This window comes from Abramis brama (genome assembly GCF_963993115.1).
Source record: "Abramis brama genome assembly, chromosome: 14".
NCBI lineage: Eukaryota > Metazoa > Chordata > Actinopteri > Cypriniformes > Leuciscidae > Abramis > Abramis brama.
In genome coordinates this window covers 37,093,640-37,110,935 of record NC_139976.1, presented here as the reverse complement: position 1 = coordinate 37,110,935, position 17,296 = coordinate 37,093,640, and the positions used below count along the sequence as shown (strand labels likewise).

Sequence of the window (17,296 nt, the reverse complement as noted above, 5' to 3'; positions counted from 1 at the left end):
TCTGCACTGAGCAACCGGAGCATACTTGACAGAAAGAAGAAGAGGAGGAGGAGGAGAAGATGGAGAACCTCCGGCACTACAGACACACACAGACTGACATCTCATCATCATCATCATCACGCGCACTTCACTTTCAGTTGCGTTTTCACCCACAAACAATATAAAGCATTCACGTGCATCAGTTCCCTCGTCCTCAAATGATTTCTCGAGAAGTATATGAGGGGGAAATATTCCTTTTTTATTTCTTCGTATGCATTATTGATGTACCGAATGCAAAAGAAAGGTGTTATTGACTTCAGCGTAAACCTATATTGTCGGTTGAGTTTGGAAATACTGTTCTTGTCCAGCACTTTTTATTTTTTTTTCTTCATTCGGAAAAGCTTGTTTTTCTTTTGGTTGAGGGCTGAAAATGTATCACACACTTACACTCTTACACACACACACACACACTCACACTCACACACATGCGCACATAAATCTATATATAAATATATTTTTATAAGTCCTTCATTTCTTGTTTACGTGTCCTATACCCCCATCTTTTCTCTTTATGTGCTTACAGTCTTGGATATGAATGGAAAGGGTGTTTTTGTTGCGTCACAGATGTTTGGTTGGACGTGAGAAGTTTCGGTTGCTGATGAGTGTGGCTGCAGGTTTGTTTGGTTGTGAAGGCTTGTGTTTCAGACGCATTGTGAATGAAGACGTTTTCTTTCTGTTCATGTGATGCCTGTCGCCACCATGGCTCGATTCAGCAGTGTTATCCTCAGCCACATGTCGAGTGTGTGTGTGTGTGTGTGCGTGCGCATGTATGCATATTCTGTGCGTGTGTGTGTGTGTGTGTGCGCGCATGCAGGTATGTGGGCACCTGTGTGTTGGTGGTGTTAACGTGTGTGTGTGTGTGTGTGTGTGTGTGTGTGTGTGTGTGTACTGAATCAGTACTCAAACTTGGCATGCTGTTTAAACTGGATGCTAAAAGACTTTGGGGAGGATTTTATAAATGTTAATTATGTATCTATGTATAGTATGTATGTATGTAATGTATGTAAAACAAATCAATGGAAAAAAAAAATGAAGAAAAAAAGTGCTGTCTGATTTGCTCTCCGGCCTGAAACATGTTGGGAATAATAACACGAGATGTCTGCTTTCCGCTGGGTTGGAAGGTTTTTTTATTTCAATAGCAGTTTTTTTCCTCTCTTAATTAATTTCAGTTCTTTCTCATTCGCCTCTGCATCCTTTGTTCTCTGCTTTCACCATTTCTTTTGCTCGTTTTTAGGCCATCTTTATTTCTGCTGGAAAACCAAATCAAATGAATCATACTCTGACACGACAAAAACAGTTTATTCATGCACTGGTCGGTTTTGAGGGCTATTTTGCCTCTATAACATCTCATCTTTCTTCAGGCTAGTGGAAAGAGAACATCCAAAATATACATTCAAGTGCTTATTTTATTACACCATCTATCTGCATATCTAATTTCAATCTATATCTTTAAAGTTGGTGAGTTTGAGTCAGAAATCTCCAGTTCAGCAGCTTTACACACACCAAACTTTACAGTTTAATTCATCTATAATCTCAAGGTTTGTTCATATATCATTTGCCTGATTTAAACATGGCGAAAATGTATTTTGCTGCTGTCTGTTGACAGAATTTTCTGATTTATTGAGTGATACACAGAAATCCAAAATACACTGTTAAAAACCTGTACATGTCAACAAAATCAAAGAATTATGAACCTCACTTTAATATTTTCAGATTTCTCTTCTGAAAATGTTTGCAAATTACTGCATATTTAATAAGATAATACCTCAATTGCATATTTAAACAATATTTCAGAAAAATTGTGATGCAAAACAGTTGTCATAATGTACAGTGGTTAATCATTGGGTGAAAGTATGGTGATATATATTCGAATATATGTTTTCCCTGTAGTGACCGCTCAACAGTAGGATTCTGGGAGATAAAATCCTATTTGTTTTCTCCACAGAATATACAGATATATGTTGTTAAACGATTAAATGTGTTTCTAAGACACAATATTGTGTTTAGTAGCTGTCGTGTAGCTGTAGAGTAACAGATGCCTCATTAGCAGCTGTTTCGATGGGCTGCTGTATGTAAGCCGTCCGCCATATTGGAACAGTCAAAGCAAGCATGCATGTATGAACATTTATATCTGCAATAAACTTCAGCAGATGATTTTGCTAAACTAACACTGTATAACAAAACGAAGGCGTATGCTAACATGACATTAAACAGCTACTATAGTACAACTGAAAACATTTAAAAAGTACAAGTCAAACCTGTAATATTGAGTTGCTGCATATAAAAACACAAACCAACACATTCTCAACTGAAAGGTTATCCCATTTCTTAGGGAATTTAGATCATTGACACAAAATCACAATATGCTCTCGTTGTGTCGTTTGCGACATCATATGGTCAAAATGTGAACGTGAACTCTGATTGCCTGGAACTTTAATTTGGGATCTTCCTGCGCACGCCAACCTCCTCTGAACGCAGCATTTTACTGTGAGTGACGTCACGCTGACCGTTCCTAGATGGCGGGCCTTGTCTGGAGCGGTCGAAGGCGGAAGTCATAATTGTGACTTTAAAAGTCAGAGTTATTAGCTTTTTTTTTTTTTTTTTGGAAATTGTGACTTAAACAGTAGAAATCATACTAAATCGAAATTGACACATTTAAGTAAAAATTATGACTTAAAAGTCAACGTCATAATTTTGACTTTTTATCTCATAATTATTATTTTTAATTAATCATAATATATTTATGTCATCATTTTGACTCATCTTATATATTCGATGTAGTGTCATGATATTTTAAGTCTTAATTTTGACTTTTTTGTATGTCATAATTTCAAATTGATGTCACAATTTAACTTTTTAAGTCTTAATTTAGACTTATGTTATAATTTCTATTTAGCGTGAGCTTGATTTATTTTATTTTTTTTCTTGTGGAATATTTATAGCCTAGTTAATCGTTTCATATTGTACTTCCATTGATGATTCAAGTATGGATCAAGTGTGTGTGTGTGTGTGTGTGTGTGCGCGCGTGTTTGCCCTTGAATCAGAAATGGTCATTTATGAGTTATTCTGTTGGTTTTGTTCATGGTTCAAGACTTTTCTGCATGTGTATCAATGGGGAAAATGACCGAGAAAGCTATAGGCTACTTTCAAGATGAAGATGGCTTAGAAAGTCTGTTGTGCTCTATTAAATATAGCATTTATTAAAACTAAAATGACACTGATTTTCCACAGGAATTCTCGAGATCTGACTTTAGTATTATTATTATTATTCACATGCTTGTTTGAGTAGGTGAACATATAATCCTGAACGGCCGGCTCTTGTCGGAGTGTGTGAGAGCTGGGTGCTGTGTGTGTGTGTTCTCTCCGGCCTGCTGATAGAGTGTGTGTGGCGCCACCGTGTGGTCAGAGAAGCAATAGACACATGTTTCAGTCGCTCTGGATCTGTCCTGATCCTGATCCTGATCCTGATCCACATCATCAGCTCGAGCCATCAGAGAATCTGAAACAGCAAAGAAAACCTGTGAGTCCTGTTCACTTTCAACAAGTGGATGTTGTGATAAAAATCTTTCTCATTTTATGGTGATAGAAATATTTAGTTTATATTTAATTATTAGTAGGCCTAGTGCTGGGCAACGATTAATCGCATACAAAATAAGAGTTTGTGTTTACATAATATATGTGTGTGTACTGTGTAACATTATTTTGTATAATACACACATATGCATGTAGCATGTTTTATATTTATATATAATATAAATTATGTATAAATATAGCCTATATACAGTATAGACATGCAAATATTTCTTAAATATATACATGCATGTGTGTGTATTTATATATACATAATTTTACACAGTACACACACACACACACATATTATGTAAACACAAACTTTTATTTTGGATGTGATTAATCGTTACCCAGCACTATGTTACTATATGCATATAAAGTCAAATGGAATGAAAAAATGGCAAATTTTTAACAATTTAAAATTGATATTAAAATATATTTAGAAACAATATCCAAATGTAAAAACTCAAAAGCAAGGAAAACTACGCAGCTGTTTAATAGGTGCAGGTTTTTCTGTTAAAAGCATTTCTTTTTTTCTCTTTCTTTCTTCGTCCGCTAAACGCTTAACATGCTTAATGTACTAAGACTGTTATTAAAAGACCAAACTCAGTAAACACCTTATTAATAAACCATGCTACACTCTAAACAATGCTGGGTTATTTCAGCCCATGTTTGGGTCAAATATGGACAAACCCAACCATTGGTTTACATTTTTGAATTAATGTTTTAACCCAATGGTTGGGTTTGTCCATATTTGACCCAAACATGGGCTGAAATAACCCAGCATTTTTACATATATGTATAAAAAAATCAGATGAGCCCAGAATATGATCGCAACGAGTTTAATTACACGTTAAGCATTTTCCTTCCATAGAAATCCATTATAAGAACCATTATTAAACACGTTCCACAACAATCATATCCTGGGATTTTTCTGTATAGTATAGTTTATTAGTATGATGTTTACTGAGTTTGGTCTTTTAATAACACTGCCTTAGAGTACAGTAAGCCACGTTACGCGGTTTCTTATCATGGTTTTCTATGGGAGGAAAATGCTTAACGTGTAATTAAACGCTATATGTTCATATTCTGGGCTCATCTGATTGTTTTTGTACATGCTCACTTAATAATGTTGGGTTAAAAATAACCCAACGAGTAACCCAACTATGGGGCGGTCTAGCACCTTCCCACCTGTGGGTTATTTTAACCCAATGCATAACCCAACAGTTAAGTTTTTTATTTATGACATTATTTTAATAAATAAAATACACTTTGTTTTCAAATACAGATTGTTTATTTGTATAAAACAATAAAATATTTTTAAAGTACAAACTAAATTTTGGGAAGTCTAGAATTTAATTTAAATATAGGCTACATAGTTGTGTACATAATTTCAAAACACACAAGTGTACTTACAACATACGTATTTAACCCAACAGCCGAGTTATTACTAGAAATTATCCAACGATTTTAAAAATGACCCAATATTTTTTGGGAAAATAACCCAACATAGTGACCATGTGTAACCCAACGGTTGGGTTAAAAAAAAATAACCCAACATTTTTTTACTGTGTGGTATACTTCACTAGTATGATGTTTACTGGGTTTGGTCTTGTGTTAGTCGTGTTAGAGCGCCCCCATGCGCAGGCTCGGGTTGTTATATTGACCTTTGGATGATTGCGCGTGTTGGTTGTGCTGCTGTTTGCCGGTGTCCTGCTGGAGCTGCTGCTGTTTGGCTCTCCTGATCAGCAACAGGATCGCGGTGGTCAGTGTGAACAGCAGGACAGTAACACACACACCCAGCAGTGAGAACAGCAGCGCCTCAGAGAACAGCGCGGGTGTGTATGTGTGGATCCCTGCGCGCCCCCTGCCGGTGACCAGAGGAACTGCAGACACGCCCACAGGACCCTGCGTCACCGCATCTGAGGACAGCAAACATGAGGACATCATCATGCTGATGAGACGAGAGAAGGTTCCTTTCGAGTAGTCCATCGTGTATATCCCGTTAATTCCTTCTTAAAGAAATTCAAAAAAGATATTAACGCAAACTGTTATTTTTGTAAACAGCACCCAGACACTATAGTGCATTTATTTAGGCTTTGCCATCACTCTGAATTATTAAGGAAATTGTTTTCCCGGTTTGTTATTGAGAACATTGATAAGGATTTTTCTCTACTTTGGGAAAATGTTTTGTTTGGAATTGTTAATTGAAAAAAAAAAAGAGCAATTACACGAAAACAAAATATTCTTCTTTTTTTTAAACAAAATTTTATATACATAAATGTAAATTTTCAGGTCAGAAACCACTTTTCTATGTTTTGCTTACTTAAGTCCAACATTACTTTGGGACTATCTCTGACTCGTGTAACAAGAAGGCTTTAAAAACAAGTGAAATATGTAGCCTAAGTCTTTTAATCTTTTCCTTTGATATGTAATCTTTTCTGATTAGTTATATACCCCCGTCTTGTGTCTTTTTTTTCTTTCGTGTATTTGTTCTACATTGTGACTGTTTCCTTCTTTGTTTATATAATGTTCTCAATAAAAAAAAACAAAAAAAAAACATATGTACATGCACAATTTGTTTTTTACAGTCTAAAAACAATAACACAGTTTTAAAGGAGGCTGTCACCAAATCTTGCTCTATTGCTTATTGGACTGAATGTGTTAATGCTCTTGATTGGGAAAGTGTTTGGTTATTACCTCATACGTTTTTGTTGCAAACAAGGTCAAATAAATCTCTTTCAAGATAATGCACACATTCTGTCAAACATTTCCTTAGTAAGGGTAAGAACGACACTGATGTGCGCTGCTCTTTCTGCTCTTTCTGCTCTTTCTGCTCTTTGCACTTGGAAACAAAACCCACATTTTCTGGCATTGTAGTCGTGTGAAAAAGTTATGGTGTGAGAGGTATCTATAAGTTTATTAAGGAAAAGGTATACTCTTTAATTTTGTTTTGCATTTTGAATATGTAATTTTTGGATATTTAAAGTATGATAACAGTGTGAATAAGGAGGCTTTTGTAATTACTTTGTTAATTTTATTAGTCAAATTTCACATTCATAAGTGTAAGTTTTCTAACAAAAAGCCCCTTTTCTTAGTATTCCTTAAAGAATTTGTTCATTTGTCAACTGTCTTCAAAATCTTTGATTAATACAAAGGTCTTGTATTTTTGTGAATGTTTATTTATTTATGTTTTATGTGTTTTCTTTGCTCCCCTGGCTCCAAAATGTATGTTGTTTAAATAATAAAAAAAATGGAAAAAAAATAAGAAAAAAGAAAAAACTATATATATATATATTTTTATTTTTTTTGCAAAGACCTGAAATGTTATTTGGGTCTGTTCTTCCAGCAATGTCAAAGCTTTAAAGTCCATTACGTTGTGCACAAAGTATGATATTTATGCTTTTTTTGTAAAAATAAAAAAAGGACTCAAGGTGTCTCTCTCTCTCTCTCTTTCTCTCTCTCTCTCTCTTTCTCTCTCTCTCTCTCTCTCTCTCTCTCTCTCTCTCTCTCTCTCTCTCTTTCTCTATCTCTCTCTCTCTTTCTCTCTCTCTCTCTCTCTCTCTCTCTCTCTCTCTCTCTCAATTCAATTCAATTCAATTCAAAATTGCTTTATTGGCATGACTGTACATGTTACAATATTGCCAAAGCTTGGAACACATAGAATTATAAAGTATAAAATTATAAAGTACAAAATAATAAAATATTATAATATAACTTAAATCTAAATGCATAACTTAAATTAATTGTACAAATTAACAGTGTAACAAATTATAATATCTGTGAACATTTTACACCACAGTGTTTTAACATACACACACACACACACGTCACTGAAGGTCACTGTGGTGGACAGTAGGGAAACACACTGAGGTCAGACACACACATCACACACACATTCACCTGCTGTCTCTCAGGCTGTGGCACACACACACGTATCTGGCAGCCAGTGCTGCTGTCTGGCCCTCTCCTAGCAGGATCTTCATCTGATCTACTTCAGTCATGGCTGTAAAGTTCTGTATTACGTTAGTGAGTTTGCTGAAGTAGAGTTCTCTGACTGAACTGTATTTGTGACAGTGAAGTAGGAAGTGCGTCTCTGTCTCGATCTCTCCTGTCCTGCAGTGAACACACACCCTCTGCTCTCGGGGTAACCACACACACACACACACACACACACCCTCTGCTCTCGGGGTAACCAGCTCTTCCTGTGTCTGCCCGTCTCGATGGCGAGACTGTGTTCACTCAGCCTGTACTGGCTCAGGATCACACACACACACACACACACACACACACACACACACACACACACACACACACACACACACACACACACACACACACACACACTCAGCCTGTACCGGCTCAGGATCCGTCTCTGCTTTGTGTCTCTCACACTCTGGAGATATTCTTCCAGTTCATAATTTGATTTCAGATTTCGATAGAATTGTAATTTACTTTGTGTTTTAGTTTCCTGATCCCAATGTTCCAGATATGTATTTTTAGAGTGTTTGATAATTTGGTTTATCCTGATGTTAGTGTGAGAAGCAGTGCTGGTCTGAGACTGGTTAGTGTTAGTAGGGTTAGTCTGGTTAGTGAGTCTCAGAACCAGCTGACTGAGGAGACTCTTTTCGGGGTTCAGTTCTTGGGTTTGTAGAGCTTTAAAATGTAGCGATTCTGTGGGACTTGATTTTAGATGCATCCCGAATTTGAGGGATCTTTTTTGCATATTAATAATCAATGGGAATCGGCCTAATTCTGCCCTACATGCATTATTGGGTGTTTTCCTTTGTAGTTTCAGAATCATTTTGCAGAATTCAGTGTGTAGGGCTTCTGTTGGATGTCTGTCCCATCTAGTGTAGCTCTGATCACTGAGTGGACCCCAAACCTCACTTCCATACAGCGCAATGGGCTGAATTACACTATCGAAGATTTTACACCAGATTGGAATCGGTAATTCAATGTTTTGGAATTTTTTCTTAATTGCGTATAGAGCTCTTCGAGCTTTATCTTTGAGAGCATTCACTGCCACACTGAAACTCCCCGATGCAGTGATGACCAGGCCGAGGTAAGTGTACTGCATCGTGTGCTCTAGGGCGGTGCTGTCTCTCTCTCTCTCTCTCTCTCTCTCTCTCTCTCTTTCTCTCTCTCTCTCTCTCTCTCTTTCTCTCTCTTTCTCTCTCTCTCTCTCTCTCTCTCTAATTTAATTTATTTTAAATGATATGTTACCCCTGGCTCAGTGTTTTTATCTGTTTATTTTACTGGCTTTTTGTCTACTGTTTATAATTCTATTGTTGTTTAATTATGTTTTGAGGTATAACTGTATTTGCTGTTATATATGTTCAATAAAAAAATAATAATAATAAAAAAAGGACAACTAACATAACATTTTAATTAAAGGGATAGTTCACCCAAAAATGAAGATTCCCCCATGATTCCCTCACCCTGAAGCCATCCTAGGTGTATATGACATTTATCAAATGATTTACATTACCCTATCATGACTACACAAACAATTCTTTTAAAAACTGAGTTTGATTTTCTACATTTTATGATGGCCACAAGGCATTGAATACCAGGAATGACTCGCCTAAATAATTCAATTATTTTATTAGCAACTCGTCTGAACTGTTAAAGTCACCATGAAATCAAAATTGACAATTTTTTATCCGTGCACATTACTGTTTGTTTTAAATTCATGTACCTCCTATAATCTTGAATCAAAATAACTCTTCTCTTCTCTGATGATGTGGGCGGGGCAACCTGTCACTCACATGAGATCAGCCAATGGCAAACCACAACCATTCAACCATCCAGTCAATTCCCCACAGACAAAATCAAGCCCCGCCCACATTTGTTCTTATTTCAGAAGCGTTTCACTCAGATATAGACACAATATAGGGAAGAAAAGACCAGCGCAACTCCCCTTCATGCCAAATTTAAAGTAATTTAAAGTTGAGAATTTAAAGAATTTAATTAAAAGCTGAAATGTCATGTATAAGAAGCTCGGAGAGGTTTAAGGTCACGTGACTCATTCCTCAGCGAGTCATGAGGACACACACAAACACATATTCATTACTTCAATGAGCTCATTGTTTCAGCATTAAATTATTACATTGTTTAAAGTAATACATTTTTCGCTAACTGTGATTTTGTATATGTGCATTTCTGAAATGCATAACTTAGACAGTTTCCTCTGATAACAGATCACTCTAAATTGCAATGTGGACTCATGCATTTACTGTAAAGCTGCTTTGAAATGAAGTGTATTGTGAAAAGCACTATACAAATAAATAAAAAAATGAACTAAAATAAGGAAACACACATGGTTTACTCACTCTTGCAGGCGTCTGAGCAGGCCGACGGGTGACCGCCACAGATCTCAGAGCACTTCAGACACTTCTTCAGCAGTCGGTCGTAGAACTGACCCGACACGGCTTTACATCTCCAGGCCTCTGCCGACACAACAGCTCTCGTCATTCATCAAGAACAACTCCCCGATACTGCTGAACTGCTTCAGGTGTGTTTAACCAGGGCTGTAGTTTAAACAGGTCTGGAGCTAAATAAAGTAGATTCTTTGGTGTTTAAGTTATATTACCAGTTGGTTAAATCTCAGTAAATAAAAGGGTTAGTTTACCCCAAATTTTTTAAATTTCCCATAAATTACTCGCCCTCAAGTCATCCTAGATATATATTACTTTCTTCTTTCAGATGAACACAGAGTTATATTAAATAATGTTCTGGCTCTTCCCAGCTTTATAATGAGCGTGAATGGCTGGAGAAAGTTTTGAAGACCAAAAAAGTGCATCTATCCATTATAAAAGTGCATCTATCCATAATAAAAGTGCATCTATCCATTATAAAAGTGCATCTATCCATCATAAAAGTGCATTAAAAGTGCATCTATCCATTATAAAAGTGCATCTATCCATTATAAAAGTGCATCTATCCATTATAAAAGTGCATCTATCCATCATAAAAATGCATTAAAAGTGCATCTATCCATAATAAAAGTGCATCTATCCATAATAAAAGTGCATCTATCCATTATAAAAGTGCATCTATCCATAATAAAAGTGCATTAAAAGTGCATCTATCCATTATAAAAGTGCATCTATCCATAATAAAAGTGCATTAAAAGTGCATCTATCCATTATAAAAGTGCATCTATCCATAATAAAAGTGCATTAAAAGTGCATCTATCCATTATAAAAGTGCATCTATCCATAATAAAAGTGCATTAAAAGTGCATCTATCCATAATAAAAGTGCATCTATCCATTATAAAAGTAATCCATACGATTCCAGGGGTTAATAAAGGCCTTCTGAAGTGAAGCCATGCATTTGTGTCAGAGAAATACCCATATTTATAACTTTATAAACTATAATCACTGGCTTCCGAACAGAATAACCCCTGACCCGACGCACAACGTAATGACGATTGCGGAAGCGCAGACGAAAGAGCAAAACAAAACAGCGGTCGTGAATTAGAAATTTTTAAGAGAAATGTCAGAAGATTTCTATATTAGAAGTGGAGCTTCAGTTTATTGCACAGTAATACCAGAGCCCGTCTACGGAGAGCCTGGCCACTTCCTATTAAGTCCTATTGTACCGAATTTTGGTTGTAGTTCCACCAGAGCTCCACTGGGGGCGATCGCCCATGAGTGCAGAATGAATGGGAGTCTATGGGGCTAGACGGCTAAATTTGTCTCTTTCACCCGATTGCCGTTGAGAAATCTCAGATTTGATTGTAGGTTTTGCAAGTTCAACATGGGTTATAGATCGAAAGTTGAATGAACGAGTACTTATGTCCTTTCGATTTCTTACAGGTTGAGTTGTTGTTGCCCATAACACGCTAGCATTCTGCTAATGAACACTGATTGGTCAGTGAAGGACTGATTACGACCAGAGATACCGCTTGATGGTCTTTTAAAAACAAAAAACAAAACTCTTCTAGCACGTGTGTTTGCCTGTGTCAACTGTGTTGTCCATGCCTCGAGAGAAAAGAAAGTGCAGAGCGCGAAAGCACCAAAGTGAGTGAAGGATTGCCGTAAAGCAGTGTCTCTGGTCGTACGATGTGTATGACGTCATTGACACTTTAAAAGACTTTTTAAAGCAAATAAGTGACTCTAAAAAATCTAACACCCAGCAATGTGTAATTTCTTTGCATCTCCTTTCGAATACAACATTCAAATTACTAGACAAAAAATTATATCCTGAGAAAAGTGGATTTTGAGGGGTATAGCGCCATAGACCTCCATTCATTCTGCACTGGTCCTGTGAGCGCCCTCATGTGAAGCCAGAGTGGAACTGCACTCGTCCTGTGAGCGCCCTCATGTGGAGCCAGAGTGGAACTGCACTCGTCCTGTGAGCGCCCTCATGTGGAGCCAGAGTGGAACTGCACTGGTCCTGTGAGCGCCCTCATGTGGAGCCAGAGTGGAACTGCACTCGTCCTGTGAGCGCCCTCATGTGGAGCCAGAGTGGAACTGCACTCGTCCTGTGAGCGCCCTCATGTGGAGCCAGAGTGGAACTGCACTCGTCCTGTGAGCGCCCTCATGTGGAGCCAGAGTGGAACTGCAACCAGTTCAGAAGCCGGAAGTTTACTGAGAGTGGAAGTTCTCCCCTTATTAGACATTCTCTGGTAATACTCCTAGGAGTGAGCGGCCAGTAACAACAACAACAAGAAGAAGAAGTGTATTGCACAGCCATGTTTGTTTAAACTGAGAGAGGCGTCTAAACTTACGATACTCCTACATCCTACATCATACACGCGTCACAGGTTACTCTTGTGGCAGAAGTCAATATAACTCTGTGTTCGTCTTAAAGAAGAATGTCATATACACCTGGGATGACTTGGGGGTGAATAAATCATGGGCTAATTTTAATTTTGGGGTGAACTATCCCTTTAAAAGTGCATTGTGTTATATTTAGGAGGATCTGTTGACAGAAATGCAATATATACATACCTATGTTTTCAGTGGTGTATAAAGACCTTACATAATGAACCATTATGTATTTATTACCATAGAAAGAGCCATTTCTGTCTACAGTACACACACATCGTACACACAATCGACATGTTTCTACAGGAACTCAAAACGGACAAACGCGTTTCGTCACTATGTTGGTATTCGTGCAAAGAAGCGAGCTAAAGTCTGCAAATAAAACACTGACACAATGATAAACAAGTAACAATACTATTCGCAATAACATCGTTTTACTGAAAAATCAAGTAAACCTAATTTCTTAATATATCTTTGTAAAGAAACCTCATTGCTTAACTGGCTCTTCTCTGCTGTCTCAGACGACGACATCACTTCCTGTCGGCCACCGTAACTTCTGTTGGGTGCAGTTCGCAACCTCACCACTAGATGCCGCTAAAAATCCCACTCTGCACCTTTAAGTGAGCTACTATGAGCTCCAGACAGTGTAACTCACCGCAGTATTCAGAGCAGCGTATGATCGCCACCGGGTTGTTGTGACACACCAGACTGCAGGACACACACTCTCGCACCAGCCGGTCCATGTACTGGCCTTCACCACAGCGCTGGGCCATCGCTCAGTCCACACACACACCTGTGTTTATCTGAGTCATGAGGGACTGACAGCTTAAAGCAAAGAGATGCAAAAACTCATATTCAGTCTTAGGATTCATCACACAGAAGCTGATCTTCAGATGTGACTCATTCAAAGCAAGGTCGGTCATATTCAGATTGGCATTTACAGTTAAAGATGAGCACACATGTACAGATGTGGACAAAATGATTTTAGATTCCATGGATTTGATAAACGTTTGTTAGTTTCACGTTGAACTAAAATAATTATATTTATAAGTGCTTTGCTTGATGGACATACAAATTATATTAATTGTTATTATATATATATATATATATATATATATATATATATATATATATTAAAATATATGATAAAATATAATATCATTATACTATAGCATTCAACTTTACCTGTTAAACTGTTTAACCACACTTACAAACACATACATACACACACACCCACACGCTCACACACACAAACTCACAAACACGCTCACACACAAACTCACAAACACACTCACACAAATTCACAAACACGCTCACACACACACACACACACACACACACACATAAACTCACAAACACGCTCACACACACACACACACACACACACACACACACACACACACACCCACTCACACACAAACACACACGCACTCACACACACACACTCTCAAACACGCTCACACACACACACACACTTACACACACACACACACACACACACACACTTACACACATACACACACACTCAAAAACATATACACACACACTCAAAAACATATACTCACTCACAAACACGCTCACACACACACACACGCACTCACACACACGCACTCACTCACACACACAAACTCACACACACGCACACACACTCAAACATATACTCACTCACACATATGCTCATACACACACACATGCTCTCACACACACACACTCTCTCTCTTTCACACACACACACACACACACACACACACACACACCCTCCCTCACACACACAAACTCACACACACACACAAACTAACGCACTCACACACTCAAACATATACTCACTCACACACATGCTCATACACACACACATGCTCACACACACTCTCTCTCACACACACACACACACACACACACACACACACACACACACACACACACACATATATTACCAATAATAATAATAAGCATTCAACTGTACCTGTTAAACTATTATAAGCAACATTAAAAAATTCAGTTACATTTTATTTTACGGTTATATTTTTTGTTTATTTTGTAACAGTGTAATTAAAACATTTAAGTACTGAGTAGTAATAATTAACCACATGCACTTACTGTAGGGTTAGTTGCTCTCATGCATATTATATAGTTATTATTACATGTAACGTGTAACAAGGACACTGTAAAATAAAGTGTTACCAAAAGTTCTTACAATCCATTCATCTCCATTACGATCCATTAAAAGTTAGTTTTTTTAAATGATCTTCATAAGTGTTGTGAATCTGTTAATAGCCTGTAAATATCAAGCACATTTATACTCTTTCTACACTGAAAAAAAGATGGTGTAGGATTGTAATAGTAAATTTCACAAATAATTAGTAACACATTTGGATTACACTTGTAAAGCATCCTCAAATAAGCATGTTTTACTGCGAGCTTTTCTCTCTGAGCGTGTGTTAGTTTAGAGATGACTTACCGCGAGTTGCACTGAAGGCATGAGGTGGTCTGTGGTTTAGTTTCTGTGTGTGTGAGTTTATTTGTACCAGCACATAATTTGACTGTGACCACACACACAGTCTCAGGAGACCACGCTAATGCAACTGCTTTTTATTACATGCAGAAAACATCTGATGATTTCATACATGTCTCAGTTTATTATACATGTAAATCTGAGAACGTGAAAACCCAAAGCGTTTTGGAAGAGGAAGCAAAGAAGAAAAGTAAACCTGCAACTGTTGCATTAACTCTTTCACTGCCTGCGTAAAATATATATATATATATTTTATTATCATGTTCAGTTTTTTCACAAAACTTTCAAAGTATTTTGTTGTATGAATATTTGAGCATGCAATATATCAAAAGAAAGAACAGAGCCTCTGATTTGAAAGCCTCTCGCTTCATGCTTTTTTTATCAACACTTGTAAGTTTCATTTAAAGGTAACATATTACGCCCCTTTTCACAAGATGTAATATACATCTATAGTGTCCCCAGAATGTGTGTGTGAAATTTCAGCTCAAAATCCCCAAATCATCTATTATTGCTTGTCAAATTTGCCTATCTAAACACAGATGGAGTAGATCGTCGAAATCCGAAATCGCCCCCTATACCCTCATTCACTATTCCCTACATGAATCCACTAATATAGTGCAGTTGAAGGGGTGAATGATATTGTATGATATTACGCTGTACCCACATTGGACCAGTGGTTTGTAAACGGATGGATGAATGATTCTTCTGGCGACACGTGGGAATTCATTTGGCATGACCCTCACAGTGCATTATGGGTATTCTCTAGCTGTCGAGCGCACATTGGTTGTACAATCGTTGTTGCAGGGCATTATGGGATTGAATGAGTGCACTCGATAACATCCACTATGGTTTCAGACACCACTACAAATGACTGTCCCCTCAAATTTAAAGCTGCAGTCCGTAACTTTTTTGGGTTTAAAATTATCCAAAAATTATCCAAAATAAATGTTGCAAGTACATCACCAGCCAGTGTTCAAAACTCTCTGCTTGCCGTAGCGCGACTCAGAACGGTAAGCTGGTAATGATGTTTTTAACTCCAGTGGTACTGGTGGATTTCAGCGGGAAATTCAAGCATGTGTTTGCGTCATTCCGTCTCATCTGTCCACATAAAGAAGAGTCTCGGCTAGTCGGCTGTGAGTGTGAGGATGTGGAGATTTATAGCCTTTTCTCACAGCACTTGATATGATTAAACTGATCATTTTGATGGCGGATCCAGAAAGGTTCAAACGACAATCACCAGCTGGAGATTCACCCGTTGTAAAACGCAAAAGACTTCAGAGTGACTATAAAAGAGAGAGTGCAACCGGCCCATGCGGAAACAAGGATAATATCGGAAGGGTTATAAATGTAGTCACGCAATGCTGATGTTAACATTAACAATTTGAGAACAAAGTATAATTTGCACGGTTTGACGTGATATAAGCGATCGTTAGATTTAATCAGCGATATTTACTCCAATGCTTTTTCCCCTTAGTTGGTCAGAACAAAAGTGGATGTTACTCGTTCAGAACATTTTCCGGTGAAAATTCTTATGTTGGTCGTACTTCCAAAAAGCAGAATCTGATTAGTCCAGTCATTTTAAGCCAAAATGGGGGTCAACCCCCATTAAGGGAAAAAAAAGGGAAAGTAAGGGGAATAAAAGTCCCGAAGAATAACCATTAGGGGGGAAAGTTTCGAAAAAGACCCAAATATAGCCTATTAATACACCTATGCATTTTTTTTCTTGTGTGAATAGGGTAAAAATGTTAACCTTTAGATATCACCATGAAAATTACTGAGTTGATTACTTACATCAAGACAAACAAAAAATGTATTACAAGTTTTTTTAAATTGTTTGTTAACATGGACAAACGGTGCATAATCTAATTACGTATGTGCTAATTTGCATAAATACCACAACAGATCTAATCATTGGGTATAGCCAGGAGAAAATGTCTTGTTGAATCTTGTTGACACATAACAGTAAAATACTTAATGTTAAGGTCTGAATGGAACCCATATTATTGCAGAGATGGGGTTTGGGGCTGGGTCCGTGGGACTGTTTCTGGGGGACGAGTCTGAGGGAAGAACAGGAGACAATGGTAAGGAGAATGCAGAAGACAAAAGGTAAGTAAAATAAAAAGTGAATCCCTGCAAAACACTCTTCGTCCAGATCTTTACAAAAGAAAAAGAGAGAAAAAGAGTGTTAGGTTGTGCCCGCGCTCCCCTACATGAGAACCATACTTGAGTAAAAGTACAGATCCGACTTGAGTAAAAGTCTTAGAGTATCTGATTTTAACAGTTCTTACAGTTTTTTCCGATTGCTAACATACAATTTTTCAAACTAGGCTGGTTTTATCAAAATACTTCTCACAGTTCACAAAACCACAAACCCAAACCGCAAAATACCTCTTATA

At 37.4% G+C, this 17,296-nt stretch overlaps 1 protein-coding gene across 2 annotated transcripts; it reads right to left on the bottom strand.

Moving 5' to 3' along the window:
- Positions 1 to 2,649: 2,649 nt before the first annotated feature.
- Positions 2,650 to 14,876, bottom strand: tnfrsf13b (TNF receptor superfamily member 13B). Of its 2 annotated transcripts, XM_084134578.1 has the most exons (5): positions 14,847 to 14,876; positions 13,044 to 13,213; positions 9,945 to 10,061; positions 5,277 to 5,531; positions 2,650 to 3,538 (listed from the first exon to the last, which is right to left on the bottom strand). In XM_084134578.1, exons 2-5 carry the CDS (start codon positions 13,159 to 13,161, stop codon positions 3,309 to 3,311), a joined length of 720 nt encoding a protein of 239 aa, XP_083990704.1. In that variant the 5' UTR covers positions 13,162 to 13,213; positions 14,847 to 14,876; the 3' UTR covers positions 2,650 to 3,308. The 2 variants fall into 2 exon arrangements, with proteins under 2 accessions (XP_083990704.1, XP_083990705.1); XM_084134579.1 differs by lacking the exon at positions 14,847 to 14,876 and having other exon boundaries at positions 9,945 to 10,165; positions 13,044 to 13,172.
- Between the last annotated feature and the right edge of the window lie 2,420 nt (positions 14,877 to 17,296).

Bases quoted from the DNA above. Each gene is read 5' to 3' on its own strand.
- tnfrsf13b (XM_084134578.1), bottom strand. From the start codon at position 13,161: ATGGCCCAGCGCTGTGGTGAAGGCCAGTACATGGACCGGCTGGTGCGA. The intron at 5,532-9,944 runs GTGAGTAAACCA...TGCTGTCCTCAG, and splicing joins CTGCTCAGACGCCTGCAAGA to ATGCGGTGACGCAGGGTCCT. The intron at 3,539-5,276 runs GTCAATATAACA...TTGCTGTTTCAG, and splicing joins ACACGCGCAATCATCCAAAG to ATTCTCTGATGGCTCGAGCT.